Raw genomic sequence first — 24,564 nt, 5'->3', positions numbered from 1 at the left:
CTTCAGTGCAGGGGAGGCTAAAGGGGTTTGAGTGAGTGAAAACAAAATGACTCACCAGTCAGTTGTGCTGCTGAGAATATTTATTGGAATCCCCTCATATGTTTGGCTCCTGCCCAGATGTATTTGTTACCTATGACAACCTAACTCCCTGCAAAGCCCAAAAAGGGCAAAAGACACTATAGCCAGCACATTGAATTCAAAGAACTATCCCCATTACACCTCAGTAAGGGCACACTGGCATTTAGATAACACAGTTCTAAGATTGATCTTACTGTATCACGTAAAGTTTCATTTTAATTGGTCTTTTCCAGGGGGAAGAGGGAGACAGAGGGACTGTTTGAGAACTGTTTAGATTGCACAAGGAAACAACTAAGGAGAGTTCTGGGAATCCTCCCAAGGCCAACCTACTGTCAGCCACAAGGAGACAGTGAAGCAGCACAGCTTCCCAAACCATCTCAGGGAGCATGAACTTGCTCCTAATAAGCTAAGACTTGAAAGTAGGTTGCAAGATAAGCAGAGCATACAAAGAAATAGATTGCTTTTGGTTACGCAGCATATGCCCGGGCAGGCTTTGACAGCTGCTCAGGACTGTTGAACTGCTCACCAATGTATGGTTGAAATCCAGAGCAGGGCCAGCGTCTGGTTAGATGTTTCCACGCCCCGTGCCCAGAAGCTGGCATAGTTTTGCAGACAGTGTTACTGAAGAGCAGTCCTTTTGCTGAACACTTACATTGTTTATCAGGTAGACACCTCGACCCCTGGAAGAGGCCACGGGCTTCACTATCCATGGGCCTCTGTCCTTAGAATAGGTATCTGGTTAAAAGAAAACAGCACAAGTCTGAAAGATCTTCCATTTTGCTTTTTTACAGAGGAGCAAGAATCAAGAATGTTGCCCACAGTAAAAGCTTTAGAGAACTCCATGAGGAGATCAAAGTCTACTTTTTTGATGTCCTATTTTACCCTTTGGGACTCACTGCAATTATTACGGCCCCTCCTGAAGCACCTCCTGCTGCTCCGGTAGATTCATTTCTCTGCACTATGCCTCCTTTTGACACTTCTGTCTTCAGTACTCCCAGATATTAGCCAGGGAATTTGTGGAGTTGATCATCAACAACACTGTGCACAAAAAAACCTCAATTCTGAAGCCTTAAGCCCACATCAGCTTCTTAGGGACTTACGCAGGCATGGAGTACACAGCAGAGTAGAAATTACATAAAGAAATCATGTGGGCCTTTTCCACTGTCTTTCCAGCTTCCTCTAATTTTGCTGCCTCAACCACTGGCATGATCAACAGGCTGGGATATTAGAAGTAATTCCCTTCCCCCTACCCAGTTATTTTGCTTCAGGTTGGGCATCATCAGCCATTCACTTACTGCAGAAGTCCTGGTACTCTGTTGGCAGGATAAAGGTCTGAGGTAAGATATGGAATGTCTTGAATCCATGGGCCAGCTGCATACGACTGACGTTCTTGTATAGTCTGTCCTTCCGTGTGAGTTCATATGACCTGAAGTCCCAAAACAAGATGCTGTATCTATTTTTTTCCCCACATAAAAAAAACCCACATTACAGCAACCCTTCATCCTAGTTACTAAAGCATCTCTAGCCCTATCAGATGTCTAAACCCTAACCTGCAACTACTCTTCAGTTTTACTGTCTCTGTCCTATGGCCATATTAATATCCATCCTCATCTGTAGCACCTCCTGCAATTCCCAAGACAGACTGAAGCACAGCAAACTGTTATAATGTTGTTTATAAACTTTAGCAGATGACATATGACTATGTCTGTAACTAAGAACTCAAAGCCCCAAATACTTTACTTATACCACCAAATAAGAAAAAAAAAATTTAAAAATCCAGTATCTGGGCTACAGACAAGCACTTCAAGTCACAAACTATCTCCCCAAAGACCCTTTAGAATGAAGACAGCATGTGGCACAGGCCCAGTGTCTTGAGACTTCATAGAATCATGTATATTCTATTTTTTTTAGAGCTATATACATTCAGATTTTTGCAAACCATCACAAAGATGTTCAGCAAAACATGATACCAAGGCCTTACCTAGGGAAATGATTGACTTTCTGAATATCTGTAAGGGAACGCAACAAGTAGGGCTTCAAGTGTGATCCTGTCCACATGAGATTATAATTGCTGCTATTAGGGTGCACCTAGAAAGCAACATAAAAACACCACACACATAAAAACACAGAACTAATGAAAAGCACCACCACTTGTCCTACAGACCTTATGTCTATGAGACCAAAGCAATTCTAGTTTAAGACAATCTCCTCTATCCATCTCTAATATTAGGGCAACTCTAGCCAGACTCCTGTCCTAAGCTACTGTACAGTAGTGCTGGGAAATAACCATGTCATACTTTTCTAAAGAAACTTGTGGTTTTGTTCTTTTTATAGACTGTTTAAACCCAACTTGTAAAGCATTTTAGATTTCTTCAGGAAACTTGTGAGACCAATTCCTGAACTTGGTGTTATTCAGAAGAAAATCCACCATACACACACTTCTCTCAAACTGTCATTAGCTGCATATAGGATATTCCTTAGAGCAAGACAAGTGCTAGAAGAGAAACATGAAACACTACATCAATGCTTCTGTGAGCTTGAAAAGGCTGAGAGATTAAATCCTTTAGATCTTCCCAAGGGTGTGAGATGATGCTTTAAAAGCGAGAAGAGAAAAAACACATGACCCAACTTCAGCATCCCTTTTTCCCCAATTTTGCAGCCTTAGGGCTAAAGGGTACTCCTCAGAGAGCAAAACCATGACATATTTCCTGTGTGACTGGCAGAGTATGTAAAAAAAACAAACCTCAAGGGGGTCCACAGCAACTTCCTGGTTCTAACCCTGCGGGGGGGGGGGGGGGGGGGAACCACACCACAAACCACAAAACATAATACAATAAAAACCCCAAAACATAATCATCGTCATCACCACCTCCCAGCCCAGCACATAATCAGATCAGAAGTTCATTGCACTCACCTCATGGAATCCATGGGCAGTCAGAATGCTTCGAACCAGACGGCTGTCTGTTCGCACAATCTTATAGGACAAGTGGTAGCGCTCTGTTAAGAAGGGAAGAGACATGATATTAGAGTCTTCACCTAGAAGAATAAACCAAAGTTACCTATGCTACCAAAGAAGAGAGAAAAGCACCATAGGACTCAGCACAGTACAGCTGCACTTAATCCACAGTGGAGCATCCACACGCTAGCAGCATGTAACAGGCAAAGGGTGGTAGGAAGTGCCTGTCCATCTCTTGGGGCATTAACTCCAATGACGGCATTGAACTGACTTACATCAATCCTTACGTATAATATTGCTGCATCACTAAACCCTATCGTATCAAAATAAAACACAGGACATGCTGACAAATGCCCAGATTTTATTTTTTTTTAAACAGCTCTTTATATAGCCTGCTTTATAACACTCCAAACATGATTTCAGGTCTTTCTTCTCTATTCAATATCAGTACTCCTAGCTAAAAGTAATCATGCCATATGCCCCTCATTAACATGGCTACCTTATATGATCACTTAGATCTTGAAAACCCAAAATAAAACACTGAATTTTTGTTCACATCTCATCCACCTGTACTGATCTTCCAGTAAATGACTGCAAAAAATAGTAGGAAATAAAGTAAATAGGACAAAGAAAAAAAAAAAAGAGAAAATCACTATCCAAGTAGAAAGTCATAAAAACAAAAGCAGTAAGCAGCACTGGAAGTATAAGATAAACAGAAAGCAAGCAGCAAGACTAGAGGCCATTTGTCATACAAAAGGATGTGGCAATCCATAAAAGAGTTCAAAGACGTAGAGGCAGAAATTGCAATGCTAGCATACAGAATCACTTGGAAAAGGCACTTTACAAATTGGTTCAAACTACGAATAGAAAGATGAAGATTAGATTAAACCTCAGGAAATATGTTCTACCAATAAAAATAAGACTAAAGAAAAGAGTAAGAGGTATCATAATCTGGGACCAGACAAAGCTCAAGGAAATTCAGTAAGTTGCACTATTCAGCAGTAGACTTGTTAAACCACGAAAAGCCTCCACCTCCTGAGAAAATGCAGAAGAGGATATCCAGTTAGGATACAATTACCATCAGCTTCTGCCATCATTCAAGTATGTTTTTAACTCACATGAAAAGGATCAGGAGTTTCCACACACAAATCACCTTCTCTACCCCCTACCCCAATAAGCCAGAAGCATTTCTGCTTGGATAGGATATTAGAGATGAGGGCACCAATTACCTAAGAAAAGGAGAAGCAAGAGAAGAAAGAAGTGTCAGCATCTTCACAAAAAGAAGCTGAGTAGATTTTAGCTTTTCTCCAACTCAGCATATCCAGAACGAGCTCCCAGCTACACACACCCACAAGTACTCTCGCAATCCAGAGTGACTGTTTATAACAACTCTGCCTCTTATTTAGGGGCTTTCCCTTATTTGACACTAGACAGGTTTGGTCTCCCAACTCAAGCGCTGCCAGAGCAGCAATCATTTTGCTTATGGCCTTACTCACAGCTGTGAGGCTGTAGACGCAGAGATTTGTTACTACAGCTTGCTACTGTTCTTACCGCTGTGGGGTTGGCTGCTTTATTTCCCAGTGAAACCCTCTCAAAACTCACTGCAATGATTGATTTTAAGTTCTTAGCTACAGAGCAATGAATTTATATTCTGGTCATAAGTTCCAGCATGATCTCCAAGTTGAATTTGCAAGCAGACAGTTCCAACTCAAAATACATCAGGACCCAGTGGAGGGACAAATACAGACACTTGTCACAACCCAAAGATGCGATAAACATTCACCAACCAATCAAGCGTTTCTAAACATCTCAGTACTCAGACACAAGAGAAGATTGCAATTTCCTTCCTACCATGTCCTCTTCCCCACCACAAAGAGAAGGGAACACCCAGGTAAGAGACTTCCACCTCATGCCTTCAGGCCAAAAGCTTGCACATAGTTGCACCCACCTCCAATTAGGCGGAGGTAGCTGTCGTTGGTCAGAATGGCTTCAGCATGAAACACCAAGACAGGGATCCGCCTGCAGCCGCCACCGGTCCACTTGATACATGGATGACCCCTGAAATGGCAAGACAGTCAGTATAAGCAACTGCTGAGCCTCATACACACAGCAATTCTCCATACTTGTCCATGCTTGCCCACCTAGACAGGACACAGGCAAACACACTGTGGGAAAATAACGGAAGATTAGCAAGGAGGATTATAAACATACTCGAGTGACTTGCAGCTGGGGTGTAGAAAAATACATGTATCATTCTAATTGTTGTCTATCCTTGTGTGTTTGACAAGTGGAACATCTGTGTTCAGATAACATAGGCCTGTGATAGACTTAGAGGCACCCTATCGAACATGCTCGAGACTCCTGCCCTGCTGTAGGAAGGATCAAAGCACAGTGGTAAACTACACCAGGCAAATCCCTGAAGAACAGGCACAAACAGCTGGTTCAGCGATCCTCGAGCAAGGATCGAGCTCCACAGTGCCTGCGTCTCTGCTTGTGTGCTGATGCCCCAGGGCTGCTTCAAGGATGCCCTGGTTGGTGAGGTAACAAAAATAAATTTACTCTTTGCATTTCAGCCATGGTTTTGTGGTTGTTCCTACGCCCTGCCTGTGCTGACTCACACACACGTGGCATAGTCGGCAGGATCCAGGAACAAGCATGCCATGGCTGGCAAAAAAAAGTTGAGGACTGGGGAGGCCACAATGGTGACTGGCCATATTCCAGGGTGGCCCAGTTCTGAGCACTGGACCCCCGTGGCCACTTTTATGGCTACATGGGCTCCTCCAGAAGCATGGCGTGAAACAGATGAGGGGGATGTGGTTACCTCCCAGACAACTGAAAAAGCTACATGCAGATTGCCATGGAAAGTGGCATCAGATTCTTTTTGCAAGTTAGCAGGGAGATTGGGATAGTTACTGGTCTTAGAGCTCTTGACTGTGAAGTTGTTGCATTACAGAGCAAAATGAGAGAATTGGAAAAGGAAGTCAGGACTTTACAAGATGCAAAGTCGATCGCACAAGAAGTAATTACTACTCAAGCAGAGCAGTGCCGTGGGTTGCAAGGTACTGTAGAATGGTTCATAGAGCGTATTACTAATAAACAGGGGCGGCGGGAGTGAGCAAGTGGCTGTGGTGCTTAGTTGCCAGCTGGGGTTAAACCATGACAGTCCTTTTTGGCACCCAGCGTGGGGCACGAAGGGTTCAAGATAACAACAGATTTGACTGGAATGTGCTAGATGAAATTTATAGTTGTTATTGCTGTTTAGCTATTAATCAGCAAGCTTCTGTGCTTGCCACGGGGCTTGCTTGCCTTCCTGTATGTTAGAGTTTAGTGCTCATTACTGGCTGCTTTTTGCTTTCACTGCTTGTTGTACTGCCTATCATCTTACTCTGATGTGCCTAGGAACATTTTGAGAACAGCAATGGCTCACGCATCGATTATGGGATTCAATCTGGACAGAGTAGCAGTAATGGAGAAGTATCAAAATGCAGCTTTTGAAAGCAGTGCCTGCCTCACTAAAACCCTTGATTATACCAGCAGTCACAAATGTTACTGGTAATGTAGGCACCCTAGAAAATACCTTGAGGGAAATTGGGACTGTAACTTCAGGACCATCTGTGCAGGTGGCAGATAAAGGAAAGCCAGCAAAACCAAAAGCAGTTACATCACAGGTGACAAGGAAACAAATGTGGAACGATCTTGTACAAGCTGGTATCCCACAATCAGAAATAGATGGGATCACATCATCAGAAGTGTTTCGCCGATGGCAAAAGTTAGCGTCTACACAAAAAAGCCAATTGCTCCTGACCCCACCACCAACTCCATGCCCACCCTCCATACCTGTCTGCCACCTAAAGGCAACGCACTACCTGGCAAATGCCAAAACAGCAGAGATGAAGGTTTGGCAAGTCCTCCAAAATTGCCGAATCCTATTTGGCCTATCCAAAAACAAGATGGCACTTGGAGAATGACTATAGATTATAGAGAATTGAATAAAGTCACCCCCCACTTGCAGCTATGGTACCAGACATGATCACTTTTATAGAAAAAAAAAAAATCAGCAAAAGTTTACAACCCTGGAAGGTGGTGACAGATTTTACTAATGCTTTCTTTTTGATAGCCGTTACGTATTTATAAAGCATGTGCACAGAACTGTACTATTTGTACGCAGCTACATTTAAGGACATTATATAGGCCATGGGGAAAGATAAAAACAGGGTCAGTGGGCCTTGAACACCTGACAGGTTGATTACATGGGTCCCCTGCCAAGGGGGTGGCAATATGTATCCACTGCTGTGGATACAGTGTCAGGACTGTTTTTTGCTAAACCCACCAAATATGCTAATCAACAAAGCACAACTGAAGCATTAGAACAACTCGTTCTCTCCCAAAATATTAACTGCAGGGGAAATGGAATTGTTTACACCAACAGATTGTGTGGTAGGACTGGAACCTATTAGTCTAGATGTGAAGGTTCATATAATAACCCCTGAGAATGCCGTATGGTTCCATACCCCAACTTCTTTTATTTTACATCCTTTGTTGATAGCAGATTCTCAAGTTCTTCAGGTATCTTCAATGAATACCCATGCCTTATCTAGAGGAGATAACACTGGAACAGTGTTGTTGGGTTCACGAACCCAACATCAAATTGAAGTTCAATCTGAAAAAGCACAAGCCATAGCTCTTCAATCTGTGTGGGAAATTACCCCACATCAGGTTATCAAACCCAGAGCAATATTAGCTGAAGGAGCTGAAGCAATGGCATATGTATTACCGGAAGGAAACGACGCTCCTGTCTTCCTCCCTTATCACAGGTTGGCTCGTCGTGCTTTCTAGTCTTGTACGACAAACACATACCCTGGATATGTTTTTGTGAGATCAACATGTAAATACTTGGATTTGGTTGGTCTCTACTGTAACTAACTCATCTGCCTTTTGTATTGAAGAAAGATTAACAGCTGCAGATCTCTTGACAGCGTATTTCATTGGCATGCCAACCCCAGTAGCTGTATTACAGAATTATACTATGCTAAGTGTTTTTAATATTAATGTTCCTCATAGCTATTTTTTCTGAGTACATAACGGCTATATGCCAAGGAACATTACAAAATCAATTGGCGGTAGACTATCTCCTTCTTCAACACCATAAACACTGCTCCAGTTTTGAAGGCACACGTTACTTCAACATAACTGATGAATCAGCCAGCATAGAGGATGACATTCAACATCTCCAGGACTTAATGCATCAAGTGAAACAATCTACTGGTGGTACGTGGCTGGCTGAGTGGTTTAATTCCCTGACAGGGACATGTTTATTCCTTTTTCTGTATGTGTTTATTATGTGCCTCTAAATTACCCTGCCCTACACCCCATAAGCCCAAATTAACACCTCCAGCTTTTGCCAGCCCCAGCAGAAGTGGTCCCTTGAGTGACGGGTAGGAATGTGGGAAAGTAACGGAAGATTGGCAAGGAGGATTATAAACATACTCGAGTGACTTGCAGCTGGGGTGTAGAAAAATACATGTATCATTCTAATTGTTGTCTATCCTTGTGTGTTTGACAAGTGGAACATCTGTGTTCAGATAACATAGGCCTGTGATAGACTTAGAGGCACCTTATCGAACATGCTCGAGACTCCTGCCCTGCTGTGGGAAAGATCAAAGCACAGTGGTAAACTACACCATGCAAATCCCTGAAGAACAGGCACAAACAGCAGGTTTGGCAATCCTCAAGCAAGGACCAAGTACCATGGTGCCCACGTCCTCCTGCTTGTGTGCTGATGCCCCAGTGCTGCTTCAGGGATACCCTGGTCAGCAAGGTAAGGAAAATAAATTTACTCTTTCAGCCATGGTTTTGTGGTTGTTCCTGCTCCCTGCCTGTGCTGACTCACATGCACAGGCTAGGCAGCCTTGGTACTCAGCCATAAAGGGAATCTTCCAGATCATCACCTTTTTGATTTGGTCTTGCCAGTCTAAGTCAGAGTTCTGCTTAATTTGTATTTATTTTACTGAGTGTAATTTGGGAGAAACCCCATGAATTTTCACAGCTACAGTTCTCTGTATTTATAGCCTGAAAACGGGATCTATAATTCAGGATAAACTGTAATTGCTGGTATCCACACAACTAGACCTTACAATGCATGTTCCAGTCTCCAATTTAAGAACTGCAAATCAGTGCATACTGCCTGGTTGTAATCCTGGACTCCAAAGTGCACAAAAAGGCACTCATACAAAGTTTGAGAGACTAGAACAGGCTTGGCTCAACACAACAGATGAACTTGTGTGTTCTTCCTTTTTAATTTCTGCCAGATGCAGTGGAATGCAAGCCCAGAATTCAACAACGATGCCCCCAGCCAGCTACTCAAGCTACAGGTTCCGAGATGCAGTGATCAGTTCTGTCCAGAACAACATAACTACATTGGGAACTATCATCTCCTCAGAAGAATTAAGGACACACACACACAAAAAAATTAAGATCCGTTATATAAAATCCTAAGATCACAGAAGGAAAACCTGCCAACCTCCCTAAGCAAATAAAACCCAGACTACTTATTACTCACTGTGCAAGGAAATGGAACCACAAAAAAGTTAACAGAAAACAGAGACTGAGGGGTTTGACAGGCACATCTCTACACAAATGAGAAGAAATATAAAGACTGGCAGAGATACACAGAAGCATTTGTCTACAGAATGTCTATAGGCAAGATGATTGTCTGCCAAAGGTTTGGAGAAACTACAGAAGACAAACACCTCCTACACTTACAACACAGGAACAGAGATAAAAGGGCACTTTTCTGACGCTAGAACAAGCAAGTACTCTTAAGTGTAGCCTTGGTCCTCTTACCAACTTATTACCATTATCACCCAGACAAATTAACTTCACAGCACTCCCATCTGCTTCCACCACCTCTAAAGATAAAAAAAATTTAAAAAAAAGAAAATCAACTACTAGGGTGTAATTAGCTGGAAGGAACCCGAGAAGCTTCCAGAATTTATACTACAGGCCAGAGCCTTATACAAGTGGGAAATGAGCTGAGGCAACAGGGAGTTTATGTTAAGCCTGTCCTGAGGATTTGCAGTAAGGTTCAATCCTCCAGGTGACAGTCATTCATTCCCAGCATGACCCTTGGTCACTTGATGCCAACACACTATTACAATTACATTCGAGGTGAAGGCAGTTCTGGACCTTTCCATCCATGATGGTCTGGCAAGTCTGAGCCAACTACTTGGTATGAAGCAACATTCCTCTAAATGCCTTAAAGCCACTGCAGTTTGCAACTGGGCACTCAGTCACAATATGCACCCAAAAGAAAACAGACAGGACATGTTAAAGTAGGTCCAGCTGAAACAGAAAACGGGTTCCACTCTGGGAAAGAATAAGGGAGCAACTCCTTCACACGCAAAGATAAAAGAAGTTACTAAAAAAAGACGGAACAAACATACATTAACAAGTAATAAAAACTCTAGAAGTTGAGTTCTTACAAGACAGTTTTTAGAAAGGACATAAAACATTGCATATCAGTCTACTGTACAGTAGATTTCCATTCTCTGCAGCAAAGTAAAAACTAAAACAAAAAACTGAACAAACAAACAAAAAAGCACATTAATTTCCTTAATCATCATCAAGAAAGTTCCCACCTTAGGAACATGACAGGAAGAGATTAATGAAATTATGGACTTTAGAGTAGCCAATGAAGAGCTGCACCTCCAACCCTGATGAATATGGTGGTCTTTTAGGCTACAAATGTAGGCAGCCTGCCCACAGGCTTGAGGCCCAAACTAACCATCTTCTACTTTATAGGTAGGAGGAGGGTAAGGAATGCAATTGTCTTTTCAGATTACTACAAATCCTGCAGGAAGCACAGGGAGATAGAAAGAGTTAAGACAGTTTTTCCTACTTACTCCAGCCCAATATCTTCTTCCTCCTCCTCTGAGGATGAGCCAGTTTCCTCCAGATCTCGAGCCATCCCAACTGGCATTTCCTCTGGGAGTTTTCATACAGCCCAAGTCTCAGCAGCCTCTGACACTCCTTCCTGCAGATTCAAGGAATCTTGCAAGAGCAGTTACCTGCAATAAGGATTAAAAGCATGAATGCATAGCTGAGGACAGCAAGAGAGATGAAGTAACTTAACTCCCACCTCCTGTCAATACATATTTCTCACAGGACTATCAACAAGCTTGTTACAGGCTGTAAATCACCTCCTAGCCAGGGCAGTGTAGGAAGAAGCATCACCTTCCAGCAGATTATTCCCCACCTGCCCGTGAGAGTCATTCAGGCGCTTACCGCTGAAGCGCGTCCCTGCCCTGCCCTGCCCCGCCTCGCCTCCGGCCGCGGAACCGCACCAGGCTGGCCAGGCCCGGCCCAGCGGGAAACGCCTGCTTCTCCCCGGCGCCGAGACTCCCCCGCCGCCCGGGGTCAGCCGGACACTGTAACACCTCCGCCAGCCCGGGAACAGCCCTCCGGCCCGGCGGCGAGCGGAGGGGCCGCTAGGGCCCGGCCTACCCCGCGGTGACCGGGCCCGGCGGCCTGCGGCAGCCCCAGGAGAGGCAAGAGCGGCGGGGAGCGGCGGGGAGCGCCAGAGGGGCCGCGACTGCCGCCCTGGGGCCGCCAGTCAACCGCCCCCTCAGCCCTCTGCTCCCCATACCTGCTCCCGCATCGCCGGAGCGAGCAGAGGCGGGCGGACACAGCGGCCCGGCAGCCGCGGCCCCTCCCGCCGCTTCCCCGTTACTACAACAACCGACGGGCGATGGCCCCGCCTCGTCCCCAATGCGCAGGCGCCCTCCGCCTGCCCCAGTGCGCAGGCGCAAGGGTCCGGCCGCTCGCCCGGTCTTTTCTCCGCCCACCGCCGTCCCCCCCACCTCCTCCCGCATGGCGGGCGGGGCCAAGGAGGGGCGGGACCACCTCCCGGGTGGTGAGGGATTCGATTGGCGGTGGAGGCCCCTACGTCGGCGTGGTGTGTGGATGGAGCGGCACGCTCGCGGCCAATCGGAGTGTGGGAGCGGGAGGGGGCCGGGCGCGGGAGGGGCGCTGGTGAGAGGGCGCGACCGGTAACGGGCGACGCCGGGCGGTGAGCGCGGCCCGGTCCTTGCGGGCAGGTTTCGTGCCGGCCGGGAGGATGAGCCGGTTCCTGAACGTGCTGCGCAGCTGGCTGGTGATGGTGTCGGTCATCGCCGCCGGGAACACCCTGCAGAGCTTCCGCGACCACAGCTTCCTCTCGGAGAAGCTGTACACCGCCAGCCCCGGTCTCGGTAAGGGCCGCGCCGGCCGCCCAGAGACCTGGAGGTGGCCTTCCAGCCGTTGGCCTTGGGGCCTCCTCGGGCCCGCGCCTCAGCGGCGGCTCTCGAGCCCAGGAGCCGCCCACTGCCCCGGCGTGCACCTCCCCGATGGGGATGGGGGGGTGGCAAGCGGGGCTGTGCGTGGTCTCCATGTGCTCCCCCCTTCTTTGCGCAGTGAACGGGCTCCAGGCTCGGACCTTTGGCGTCTGGACCCTGCTGTCATCAGTGATCCGCTGTCTCTGCGCCATCGACATCCACAATAGGACGTATGTAAAGGAGCACCGGAGAAATCCTTCGGTTTGCTTGCTGGTCACAACCTGAGCTTAGAGGGCAGCGCAGAGGAGGTGGGGAGTCAAAAGACGTTCCTGAGCTTTCTATAGGGTTGAAAGCGTTCCCCCAAAAAAGCTTAAATAGCAGTGTGAGATTTGTGTGTTAACTGCTGTTCCCTCTCCCTTCTGCCTCTGTGGGGAGAGCCTGCGCGTTTGAGTTCTGTTTCTTAGCTCAGGCAGAAATTCGTAGATCTGAGAACTTCTCATGTCACAAATTTCTGAGCTCCAGCTTGGAAAGCATATTCTGATGGCGTTGCTGCTCTGTTGACATTAAGCAATTGCTAATGCTGTGGTCCGACTGATCCTCAATACTTCTTTGCCTGTGACAGCTCAGCTAAAGACTGTGGCAGGTTGAGAGGCCCCTTGCAGTTGTCTTAACCTGCTGCCTTCTTCCATACACTGTTACCTGGGGTGGAGGACAAGGCCCGAGGTGCAGCCTGATACTGTGGTGGGAGGCAGGCCGTTTCTCCCTGTGGTAACAGAAGTCTTTCTGAGAGGGATTTCCAAGCAGGCTGACTCTGGCTCTGTGCTAGACAAAGCCTGCGTTGGAGGTTGCTAGAACTCACTCTTTTGTCACCACCTCCCCCAGCCCCGCAGCAGAAGTCACTGTTCACCTGGTAGCATGTCCTTGGATTGCCTAGGCTTATCTGTGGTAGGGAGGTGCAGGGACTCAATTATCTGTTTTTAAGGGGTGGGTGGTGGCAATGCCAATTACCATGAAGCCAGTTTTTTCTTAGAAGGAATTTTATCTTGCATCTCTTGGACCTGCTCGCTTTCCACAGCTGTGGCCTCTAGAGGGTAGCAGAGCACAGGTGGGAAGATGTGTCAGGGGATGTAGCCTGGAATCAGCTAAGTCCTGTCACCCTAGTTCTTGGCTCATCCAGTTCTCACCCTCTTTTTGTGTGTGTACATGCTTCTCACTTCACCGGTGCCTTACCCTTGCTCTCCCCTCTTCACCTGCCCTCAGGCCAGATAATGCCCGTGACTTTCAATGCATCATTGAACACCACCCCATTCTCCTCTCAGCTGTTGCCCAGGGAGCTTTTGCATATCACTAGGCAAGGGACCAAGTGCCATCTGTGCTGCCAGAGTGAGGACAGACAGGGCAGCATGCAGCTTTGCCTCTTCTATTCAGCCATGCTTGTGCCCATACTATGGGCTATATGATAACCTACTTCTTTCTGCTCTCCAACAGCCTCTATTACATCACGCTCTTCACCTTCTTTTTGGCCCTTGTTCACTTCCTCTCCGAGGTCTTCATTTACCACACTGCAGCCTTGACAATTGGAGTTATGGCACCCCTCATGGTAGCAAGTAAGTAGAGCTCTGCATCCTCCCCCCACAAACTCTCCTTGGAGCTATGACCCCCCAGAAAAACTCTCCATGGGGCTATGAGCTAACGGCAGGGAGAAGATGGTGGGAGGGAATGTCTCATCTCCTGTCCAGCATTTGCTACACAACTCATCCTGTATCTCCATCACAGGTTTCTCCATCTTGGGAATGTTGATTGGGCTGCAGTACCTAGAGGAAGAAGCACTGTCGCAAAACAAGAAGAAAAACTGAAGCTGAGGGCCCTGTGTAGGTCAGCAGTGTCTCCTATCTTCACTGCCAAACTTCCACGAAAGCTCAGCTGAACTTCTCCAGGACACTAGTCCTACTGGTGGATCAATGTTGGACTCTGAATCATTCTTCACTACCAAGTGTTTTTTCTTGTCCAGGCAACATTTCAACTGACTGATGTCCAAGACCAAGTCCCAGAGGAGTTTGTGTCAAAGCTTGCAGGGGGCAGTTGGTGATTGCCTCCCTGGAGCATAGCAGGCAATGTCCCAGGTGTGCCCACTGCACTAAGGACTTCTCTCCCAGTGTACCTGTGGGGAGGAGCTACCCAGGATCCGCTAAACACTTTGGACCAGAACGACAGAACATGTGCTGCCCCTGGCACTGCTGTGTAACTTGCATGCATGTGTTCCTCAGGGGCCATTTCTAATAAATGACAGAAAACTGCAGGGTGCTATGTCTGTCTTTCTGCTACACAGCAGCAGGTAGAGGATGTACAACCTCAGAGCAAACAGCAGGTTCTACTGTATGTTGCAGGATAAATCATCTCTCTTTACAGCAAACCCACCTTTCCCTGACTCCTTCCCACAAAGTTCCGGGTCTGACTGCTCACATCACACACACGAAGAGAGTTGTTGCAGTTCTTGCTTCCACAGCATACTGGTGACAGCAAGCTGCATGCATCTGTGAGCAAGGAATGAGCTACCTTTGCCGTGAGCTATAACTACAGAAGATGGAGAAAACAGGAACAGGTTGCTTAGACCTAGATGAAATAATGCCCAAAGCAGATGGGCAGTGCACAGAAGGTAGGAAGCAACCAGCAGAATCTCCTAGCTGGGAGGACGGTATATGTGCAGAAGAAAGGGAGGAAAAACACAGAAGGGAGAAAAAGAGCACAACAGTAACACTGGGCAGAAAGACGATTTTTCCATTCTGCAAAACATTTCAGGCTGTTAAAAGAGCCAGATGTAGACTGTTTCAACCATTTAATATGAATGTGTCAGGTTTCATTTTACACTTCAAATGTTTTTATTTTATATAAAAACTTCTATTGAGAATGGGGATCTAAAATGGCTTTTCAATCCCAAACTATTAAAGATAGGACTTCAGTTTTTTAATGTGTCAAGAGACTGTATAATTTCACCCAAAAAAATGTTTTGTCAAAAATGGTATGTCAGAGAGGGCTATTTTTATCCATTCCACCTGGTTGTGGTTTTTATCTCTCCCCCCCCCCCCCCCCCCCCCAAATGATAACTGCATGATCTAAGGAGTATAAGGACACTTGATGTCTCCACCAGTGGAGGGATGCTAGAAAGTGTCGTGGTTTAAACCCAGCCAGCAACTAAACACCACGCAGCCGCTCACTCACTCCCCCCCCACCCAGTGGGATGGGGGAGAAAATCGGGAAAAGAAGCAAAACCCGTGGGTTGAGATAAGAACGGTTTAATAGAACAGAAAAGAAGAAACTAATAATGATAATGATAACACTAATAAAATGACAACAGCAATAATGAAAGGATTGGAATGTACAAATGATGTGCAGTGCAATTGCTCACCACCCGCCGACCGACACCCAGCCAGTCCCCTGAGCGGCGAATCCCTGCCCCCACTTCCCCATTCCTATACTGGATGGGACGTCCCATGGTATGGAATACCCCGTTGGCCAGTTTGGGTCAGGTGCCCTGGCTGTGTCCTGTGCCAACTTCTTGTGCCCCTCCAGCTTTCTCGCTGGCTGGGCATGAGAAGCTGAAAAATCCTTGACATTAGTCTAAACACTACTGAGCAACAACTGAAGACATCAGTGTTATCAACATTCTTCGCATACTGAACTCAAAACATAGCACTGTACCAGCTACTAGGAAGACAGTTAACTCTATCCCAGCTGAAACCAGGACAGAAAGGAAGGAGAAGGGATATAAGGATCTACATTTGCATTTAGAAGATAAACAGCAGCATACAGAGGAGCAATGTCTATAAGACACAAATGCTGGTAAGAGGGATTCTTCTCCTTTTCTCTATTATAAAGTGGGAAGCTTCCACACTGGAGCAAATCTGGATTCCCATCATACTCAAGCCCCTCTCTGTGGCTGTGAAGAACAACACAGCCTTGGCTGGTTATCTTAATATAACACTTCACAAAAAAAAAAATTTGTAGTGTTGAAACATGCAAAAGGCACTTTATAATCATTAAGGAGGAAGACACAGTCCTCAGCCCAAGGAGCTTGTGGTTTGATTCCTGTTGCTAGTGTAGTGATGAGCTGGGCTTAGGCTGTAGCTTCAACATAAGCTGCAGAACTAGTCCTTGCCTCCAGGTAGAAGGAGGCATATTGGTATCTCTCAATTACTCCTAGTATATAGGAACATCAGGGCAACTTCAGTGAATTTTGAGCAGAGGTTTATCCACAGACTGAGTGCTTCATCTGGGACAGCCACATAATAAAACCAGAGCTGGCAGTGACAGATGCACTGCTTTGCATTTGCTGGTGATATGCTGGGGCCCCTACCATCACCTGTACAACACAGAGCATCACAGGCTGAGGGCCACCTGAAAGCTCTTCCAGGGCTGCTCACAGAGTAAGTGTGGTCCAGCTTCTGCATTTCATGTCACACCTTGTCTGTAAGAGAAGACACAGCCACATGCAGGGTGCCACCCTCATGTGCTCAGGGCTAGCCTGGAACTATGGCTTTTCCCAGCACGTGTGCTTTTTCTTTTCCAAGCATACATGGTGGGATGGAGGGGAAGCAGTGGGTTTTCCCAACTTTTCCTCCCAAGCAGCAAAGTCTCCAAAACAGCAAGATGCAGAGGTACAACTGAAGAGAGCAACTCCTTGTTTTGCTGTTTCACACTCTCCACAAGCAGTTCACTGGGCTCCTGTCCTGAGGCTGCCCCCCCTGCCATGGTGTGCATGTTACAGGAGGACGGTATAGGTAGCAAAGATGGGAATGAGGGGGGCTGCATCTCCCAGCTCTGCCAGCCCTGCATTTCACAGCTTTGATTCCTCAACTATGGGATCGGTGCAGGCTTCTGGCATTGCTTTCTGCAAGTCAGACAGAGAAAAACAATATGGTTAGGTTCCTGGGTGGCTAGACCCAGGCTTCAGAGAGACCAGCTGGCCAGAGGCTGGCTAATTCGCAGCTCCCTGCTAGTATGCAGAAATGCCCAAAGAAGAATCACCATCCTCAGAGTGCACCTGGTTCTCTCCTCCTTCTCCAGACCCTTCTACTGCCCAGACAAGGGGCACCAGGACAGCAGGGCAGAGTAAGGGTCCCACTTCCCTTAAGCTACTTGCTGTAGTCCTCAGACCACAGTTACTTCACAGAAGCTGTACAGACCCAGGTATCAGCCCCACAGCCAGGTCACTGAAGACATTTCACTGTGACACAAGATCAGCCTCGAAGCAGTGAAGCTGCAGGGCCAGTTCCATGGGCAAGGGAAGGAACTGGGAACTCCTCCTTCATGCCATGGGGCAGCATAGTGTCTGTGCAAGCACTGGAGAGAATCTGCATCCTGTGCACCCTCAGGAGGTTCAGCACAGCAACTAGCTCCTCTCTGTCCTTACTCTGGCATGTCTGAGGGCCTCTTCAACTCCTAGACAGATTGCTGGTTCTGCTCATCTTGAAGTCTTTTCATCCCAACCCCCCATTCAGGGCTGGCACCTTCTACCCCGCTTCTTCCCCATCCCCAGCTTGGACTTATGGCTGGGATAATTCTACAAAGTGGTACAGATAAGGCCTTCTTCAACGTTCATTACTCATATCTTAAAAAGCCATAAGAAATAAGAGGCAAACATACACAATTTTTTTTCTGCATAAATCCTACAGAGGAATTCTGATTACTTGAACCCTCCCTACAATTTCATCCCTTAAGGTGGGGGGACCTGTAGAGTCATTTCCCAGAGGAAAAGCAAGGACAAGCAAGACTGCTGCCCAATTACCACCCCATCCTGGGCTGCATGAAACAGCCAAACTTTTGCAATTCCAGTTCAGCCTTCCTGGGTGGAGCTTGATGAACTCCTCCGCTGAGCCTTTCTGGGGTGTGTTAGGATTAAACCAGAGATGACAACTTCTTCCAGGGGATTTCAGATACCTCTCTTCAAGTTCTGACTCTGCTTACAGTGAGACACCCCAGCTGTCACTGATTCAGAAGGCAGCATGCAGACTTGTAAAGGTAAATGTGGAGTCTCCCACAGTCTGGGTTGTGAGTTAACTCACTGTGGGGCAAGACTGACATCTGAGGCAGGAGTCAGAGGTGCACAGGAAAGAGGTTCACATTCCCAGTGCAGTTCAAGAGAAGTCCAGGCAGCATGGAAGCAAGAGATACGAAACAGTTTCATTTTGAGTAACCTCTTAACACAAACTGCAGGTGAACAGGTTTTATAGAGGCCAGCAGCAATACCTCAAAGCAGAGGAGTGAGATCAGGAAAGCTTCAAAGACAAGCCTGGAAACAAAAGCCAGGAAGTGCAGAGGGAACTGCTACCAGCAGGAGGGGTAAGGGGATGCATGAAGTTAGTGCCAGAGCCAGGAGGAGTAAGGGGAAAGCTGCATTTAGGCTTGGAAAACCCCACCCACACTCTGGCAACTCTGAACAGGCTTTCTAAGCACCGCTGGGGTCTGAACACCACTCACCTCCTGTGGAGCTACAGGAACAGAGGCTTAAGGAGATCAGGCAGCCTGCAGGGCTCCACCACCTTGGGAAAGGAAGGCTGCTCTCACAACTGGGAGTCACAGTACTGGAAAAGGGCATGCAGATGGCCTGCCCATAGCTTTGGGATAGGAGAAGGCTGCTTGCCACACAGTAAGCACAGAAATGGAGCTGGGAAGTTTGGAAAGCAGGGGATGGGGCACACACCGTTTGTACCTACTACGCAAAATTCCAGCAGGTTTTTTTTTATTGGCAGTATTTCACTGGAGAGTAAGCATGCTGCAGCTTGCAAGGACTCCAGTAAGCTACCAAGGGTGGATGCTTGCCCTAATGCCTTAAGCCAGCCTCTGAATCAACACTGGCCTTGGGAGGAAAAAGCAACATGCTTTTGGGTATTCCACTGAGATCCATCAGATGCATCTTTGCATCCAGGCAAACATATAACCAGTGAAAAAAGGTACTTGGCCCTGATCAAGTCCTGACTTATCCACGACGGTTTGAGAACACAGCAGAACTTCAGTCCTGTTTTAAATAAATCCCTTGCTGTGGCTAGAGCAGGTCACTGGTCATCCAAAATCATCCACTCATCAGTGCTCAGCCCTGCTGGTAGCATAACACTCCAGACAAAAGTTTTTAATTTTATTACAATTCCAAAACCAGGACAAAGTCTGAAAACACTTTACTCCCTACTCTCTGCTATCAAGAATGGGTTCTTCACACACACACACACACAAATTCAATTTATCTACCACTACATAAGACTGGCACAAAGTAGTCTCAAGCACCCTGAACACACATTAATCAAACTTGCAAGTTTCAAAGAGGGCCAGCAAAGCTCATTTTGAACAAAGACAATCCTGCCATTTTGGAATCCTGCACTCTGTGTGATAGCTGCTTTCTTAAAAACCCCTACAAGCTTAAAAGTATTTCCAAAGAAATGTTGCCTAAGACTTTTCTTGAGCAATTCACTCCTGAGTCAAAACAAACCATGCAAAAATCAGCAAAGATGCTTATTTCATAATGCAAAGAAACAATATAGGAAGGTTTGCATGGATGCTGGAAACCAGGAGCAATGAGCACAGGCTATACACAGCATATACATGAGTATAGTATGTATGCTGAATCAACTGACACTACTATGAAACCTTAAGGCACAATGTTGGAATGGCTTCAGATGCACTTACAACAAAGGCAGCCCACAAAGAGACTCATTATCATGTAAAATGGGCGTTTGATCCAAGTGTCCTGAGGTACAGAAAGCTAACCCTGCTGGCAATCTGGGAACTAAGGCAGACAGAAGTGGGAGGATTGTTGGAACCACACCACAGCTTTATTAATAGAGGACAAGGTGTCCACAATGCCATTAGGCTAATTTAGTTCCCACTACAAGTTCTACTAATTGCAACATCTGTTTAATTATAACCATAAGCAGATAAGGGCACTGACAGAAGACAAACTGCTTCTGAACACAAGGCAGGTCCTGCAGGAAGAAGGGAAAACATCCTGCAGTGTGGACACAGTGGCCAAAAGCTCCAACAGGTGGCTGTTGAGAGGCTGTGATTCCTGGGCAGAGTCAAGGCTGATAAATGCTGACTCTCGTCACTGAAACTATGGCTTTAGACATTGCTCTTCTTCCTACAAAGTCAACAGCTCAGCCAGATTCTAGGCTTTCCATTTCATCACCAGAAGCCACTACTAGGTGAAAATGGAAAATCTTTCCTCGTGAAAATCAGCACGTAGGTTTTTCCCATGGGTGTTCCTTAATACACTGGGAAATCGGGTTGTTCCACAGTCCTACTCTGCACCAAAGCCACTCAACAGCTGAACATCCTGCTAAAGGTTTTGACAGTTTTCCATCAGATCACCTCTATTTCTTCACCAGGAAGAAACACACCTTGTTAGGCCAATACTCTGGATGATGGGCCCCCAGAGAAAACAATAAGCCAGCTGCCTACCTCCACCATGGGACTGTACCTCCATTGGGTCAAGACAGGGAAGACCCACTGTCATCAAAAGGGCTATACAGCCAATAGTGTTTCAGTGGGAAGTGTGAGGCCTGCACAACTCCACAGCTCTGCATCCTCTGGAAGCTCACATGTGACTCAGTGTCAGTCTTCTCCATGCAACAGCCATAGAATCATAGAATCATTTAGGTTGGAAAAGACCTTTAAGATCATTGAGTCCAACTGTTAACCTAGCACTGCCAAGTCCATCGCTAAACCATGTCCCTAAGCACCACATCTACACATCCTTTAAATACCTCCAGGGATGGTGACTCAACCACTTCCCTGGTCAGCCTGTTCCAATGCTTGACAACCCTTTCAGTGAAGAAATTTTTCCTAATATCCAATCTAATCCTCCCCTGGCACAACTTGAGGCCATTTCCTCTCATCCTATCCTTGCTACTTGGGAAGAGACCAACACCCACCTTGCTACAACCTCCTTTCAGGTAGTTGTAGAGAACAATAAGGTCTCCCCTCAGCCTTCTCCAGACTAAACAACCCCAGTTCCCTCAGCTGCTCCTCATAAGACTTGTGCTCTAGACCCTTCACCAGCTCTGTTGCTCTTCTTCGGACACGCTCCAGCACCTCAATGTCTTTCCTGTAGTGAGGGGCCCAAAACTGAACACAGTATTCGAGGTGCAGCCTCACCAGCGCTGAGTACGGGGGGATGATCACCTCCCTGCTCCTGCTGGCCACACTATTTCTGATACAGGCCAGGATGCCATTGGCCTTCTTGCCACCTGGGCACACTGCTGGCTCACATTCAGCCGGCTGTCAGCCAGCACCCCCAGGTCTTTTTCCGCCAGGCAGCTTTCCAGCCACTCTTCCCCAAGCCCGTAGCGCTGCATGGGGTTGCTGTGACCCGAGCGCAGGACCTGGCACTTGGCCTTGTTGAACCTCATACAACTGGCCTCGGCCCATCGATCCAGCCTGTCCAGATCCCTCTGTAGAGCCTTCCTACCCTCAAGCAGACCAACGCTCCCACCCAACTTGGTGTCATCTGCAAACTTACTGAGGGTGCACTCGATCCCCTCGTTCAGATCATTGATAAAGACATTAAGCAGAACTGGCCCCAATACTGAGCCCTGGGGAACACCACTTTTGACCAGCCACCAACTGGATTTAACTCCATTCACCACAGCTCTTTGGGCCCAGCCATCCAGGCAGTATTTTACCCAGTGAAGAGTACACCCAACCAAGCCATGAGCAGCCAACTTCTCCAGGAGAATGCTGTGGGAGATGGTGTCAAAGGCTTTACTAAAGTCTAGGTAGACAGCATCCACAGCCTTTCCCTCATCCACTAAGCAGATCACCTTGTCACAGAAGATCACGTTAGTCAAGCAGGACCTGCCTTCCATAAACCAATGCTGGCTGGGCCTGATAACCTGGTTGTCCTGTACGTGCCGTGTGATGGCACTCAAGACAATCTGCTCCATAACCTTCCCTGGCACCAAGATCAGACTGACAGGCCTGTAGTTCCCTGGATCCTCCTTCCGGCCCTTCTTGTAGGTGGGCGTCGCATTTGCTAACCTCCAGTCAACTGGGACCTCACCGGTTAGCCAGGACTGCTGATAAATGATGGAAAGTGGCTTGGTGAGCACTTCCACCAATTCCCTCAGTACCCTTGGGTGGATCCCATCCAGCCCCATAGACTCATGTGTGTCTAAACAGTGTAGCAGGTCGCTAACCACTTTCCCTTGCATTATGGGGCCTTCATTCTGCTCCCCATCCCTGTCTTCCAGCTCAGGGGGCTGGGTTCCCAGAGAACAACTTGTCTTACTGTTAAAGATTGAGGCAAAGGCAGCATTAAGTACCTCAGCCTTCTCCTCATCCTTTATCACTGTTTCCCCCCACATCCAATCAAGGATGGATATTCTCCTTAGCCCTCCTTTTGTTGCTGATATATTTACAGAAACATTTTTTGTTGTCTTTTACGGCAGTAGCCAGACTAAGTTCTAGTTGGGCTTCGGCCCTTCTAATTTTCTCCCTGTATAACTTCACAACATACTTGTAGTCCTCTTGAGTTGCCTGCCCCTTCTTCCAAAGGTGATAAACTCTCCGTTTTTTTTTTTCCTGAGTTCCAGCCAAAGTTCTCTGTTCAGCCAGGCGAGCCTTCTTCCCCACCAGCTCGTCTTTCAGCACATGGGGATGGCCTGCTCCTGCACCTTTAAGATTTCCTTCTTGAAGAATGTCCAGCCTTCCTGGACTCCTTTGCCCTTCAGGACTGCCTCCCAAGGGACTCTGCCAACCAGTTTCCTAAACAGGCCAAAGTCTGCCCTCCAGAAGTCCAAGCTGGCAGTTCTGCTGATCCCCCTCCTTACTTCTCCAAGAATCGAAAACTCTCATTTCGTGATCGCTATGCCCAAGACAGCCCCAACCATCACATCACCCACAAGTCCTTCTCTGTTAGTGAACAACAGGTCCAGTGGGGTGCCTTCCCTAGTTGGCTCACTCACCAGCTGTGTCAGGAAGTTATCTTCAACACACTCCAGGAACCTCCTAGACTGTTTCCTCTCTGCTGTACTGTATTTCCAGCAGACATCTAGTAAGTTAAGTCCCCCACAAGAACAAGGGCTAGCGATTGTGAGACTTCTCCGAGCTGCTTATAGAATATTTTGGCTGCCTCTTCATCCTGGTTGCATGGTCTATAACAGACTCCCACCATGATACCTGCCTTGTTGGCCTTCCCCCTGATTCTTACCCATAAACACTCAACCCTATCATCACCATCATTAAGCTCTAGACAGCCAAAACACTCCCTAACATACAGGGCTACCCACTGCCTCTCCTTCCTTGCCTATCCCTTCTGAAGAGTTTATAGCCATCCATTGCAGCACTCCAGCTGTGCAAGTCATCCCACCATGTTACCGTAATGGCAACTATATCACAGATTTCCTGCTGCACAATGGCTTCCAGCTCCTCCTGTTTGTTGCCCATGCTGTGTGCATTGGTGTAGACACACTTCAGTTGGGCTATTGATCCTGCCACCTTTTGAGGATGAGAAGCCCCAATTCCTACATGACCATTCTCAGGTGCTTATGTGGTTTCTAACACATCCATAACCCTTGTGTCTTTGCTGCCACATGGATCTCCATCCCCCACCTCCACTGTGCTGGTAGACCAAAGGACCTCGCTAACACACCGTCTCTCAAACACTGGCATGTCACCCCCAGGCTTATCTCTAGCGAGCCTGGTTTTATCCCTTTCCCCCTTCAAATTTTAAAGCTCTTTCAATGAGCCCTGCTAACTCCTGTGCAAAGATCCTTTTCCCCCTTTGAGACAGGGGTACCCAATCTGTTGCCAGCAGGCCTGGTGTCATGTAAACCACCCACAATCAAAAACCCCAAATTTTGCCAGTGACATCAGGCTTGGAGCCAGGTATTGATCTGCTGGCTTGTTGCAACTTCATCGCTGCCCACCTGAAAAATCAATAATGGATAATAATCTGAGGGCCATATCAGGGTAGGAAGCTTTCTCTTCACATCTTTAGCCAGGCCCCCAGGCAGGCAGCAGACTTTCCTAAGTGGGTCCAGTCTGTATATTGGGCCTTCTGTTCCCTTCAGAAGGGAGTCTCCTATGACAATGACATGTCTTTTTTTCTTTATGGAAGCAGTTTTGACACAGGGCATATACAGCAACATGCCTGAGCCTAACATTGTCTATTTTGCAACTGGGATGTCAGTGGTAACACTAGCAATTGTACCAAGCTAGGTCTGCTAACAA

The 24,564-nt window shown here is 47.1% G+C and overlaps 3 protein-coding genes across 9 annotated transcripts in view; 1 reads left to right on the top strand and 2 right to left on the bottom strand.

Annotated features, from left to right (window-relative positions):
- TTLL5 (tubulin tyrosine ligase like 5) overlaps positions 1–11,791 on the bottom strand; it is a 147,618-nt gene extending 135,827 nt beyond the window's left edge. For 3 of the 6 annotated variants that reach the window (XM_052782768.1, XM_052782771.1, XM_052782772.1), the window contains exons 1-7: positions 11,318–11,577; positions 10,936–11,100; positions 4,983–5,092; positions 2,993–3,075; positions 2,060–2,166; positions 1,374–1,531; positions 731–813 (exon numbers count right to left, since the gene is read on the bottom strand). In XM_052782768.1, coding sequence (XP_052638728.1) covers positions 731–813; positions 1,374–1,531; positions 2,060–2,166; positions 2,993–3,075; positions 4,983–5,092; positions 10,936–11,012 — 618 coding nt within the window. In that variant the 5' untranslated portion in view covers positions 11,013–11,100; positions 11,318–11,577. Of the gene's footprint in view, positions 1–730; positions 814–1,373; positions 1,532–2,059; positions 2,167–2,992; positions 3,076–4,982; positions 5,093–10,935; positions 11,101–11,317; positions 11,578–11,678 lie in introns of those variants that run through there. The other 3 variants (XM_052782769.1, XM_052782770.1, XM_052782773.1) reach the window with 3 other exon arrangements.
- Positions 11,792–12,041: 250 nt separating this feature from the next.
- On the top strand, positions 12,042–14,644 carry ERG28 (ergosterol biosynthesis 28 homolog). The gene is made up of 4 exons (XM_052782767.1): positions 12,042–12,282; positions 12,485–12,575; positions 13,834–13,952; positions 14,122–14,644. Exons 1-4 carry the CDS (start codon positions 12,150–12,152, stop codon positions 14,199–14,201), a joined length of 423 nt encoding a protein of 140 aa, XP_052638727.1. The 5' UTR covers positions 12,042–12,149; the 3' UTR covers positions 14,202–14,644.
- A 1,452-nt stretch (positions 14,645–16,096) lies between these two features.
- Positions 16,097–24,564, bottom strand: part of FLVCR2 (FLVCR heme transporter 2) — a 43,777-nt gene continuing 35,309 nt past the window's right edge. For both annotated transcript variants that reach the window (XM_052782763.1, XM_052782764.1), the window contains one exon: positions 16,097–17,233. In XM_052782763.1, coding sequence (XP_052638723.1) covers positions 17,200–17,233 — 34 coding nt within the window. In that variant the 3' untranslated portion in view covers positions 16,097–17,199. The remainder of the gene's footprint in view (positions 17,234–24,564) is intronic.

The sequence above is a fragment of the Harpia harpyja genome, chromosome 3, assembly GCF_026419915.1.
Source record: "Harpia harpyja isolate bHarHar1 chromosome 3, bHarHar1 primary haplotype, whole genome shotgun sequence".
Lineage (NCBI taxonomy): Eukaryota > Metazoa > Chordata > Aves > Accipitriformes > Accipitridae > Harpia > Harpia harpyja.
The sequence above is the reverse complement of the archived record's forward strand: the minus strand, read 5'-3'. Positions and strand labels throughout refer to the sequence as shown.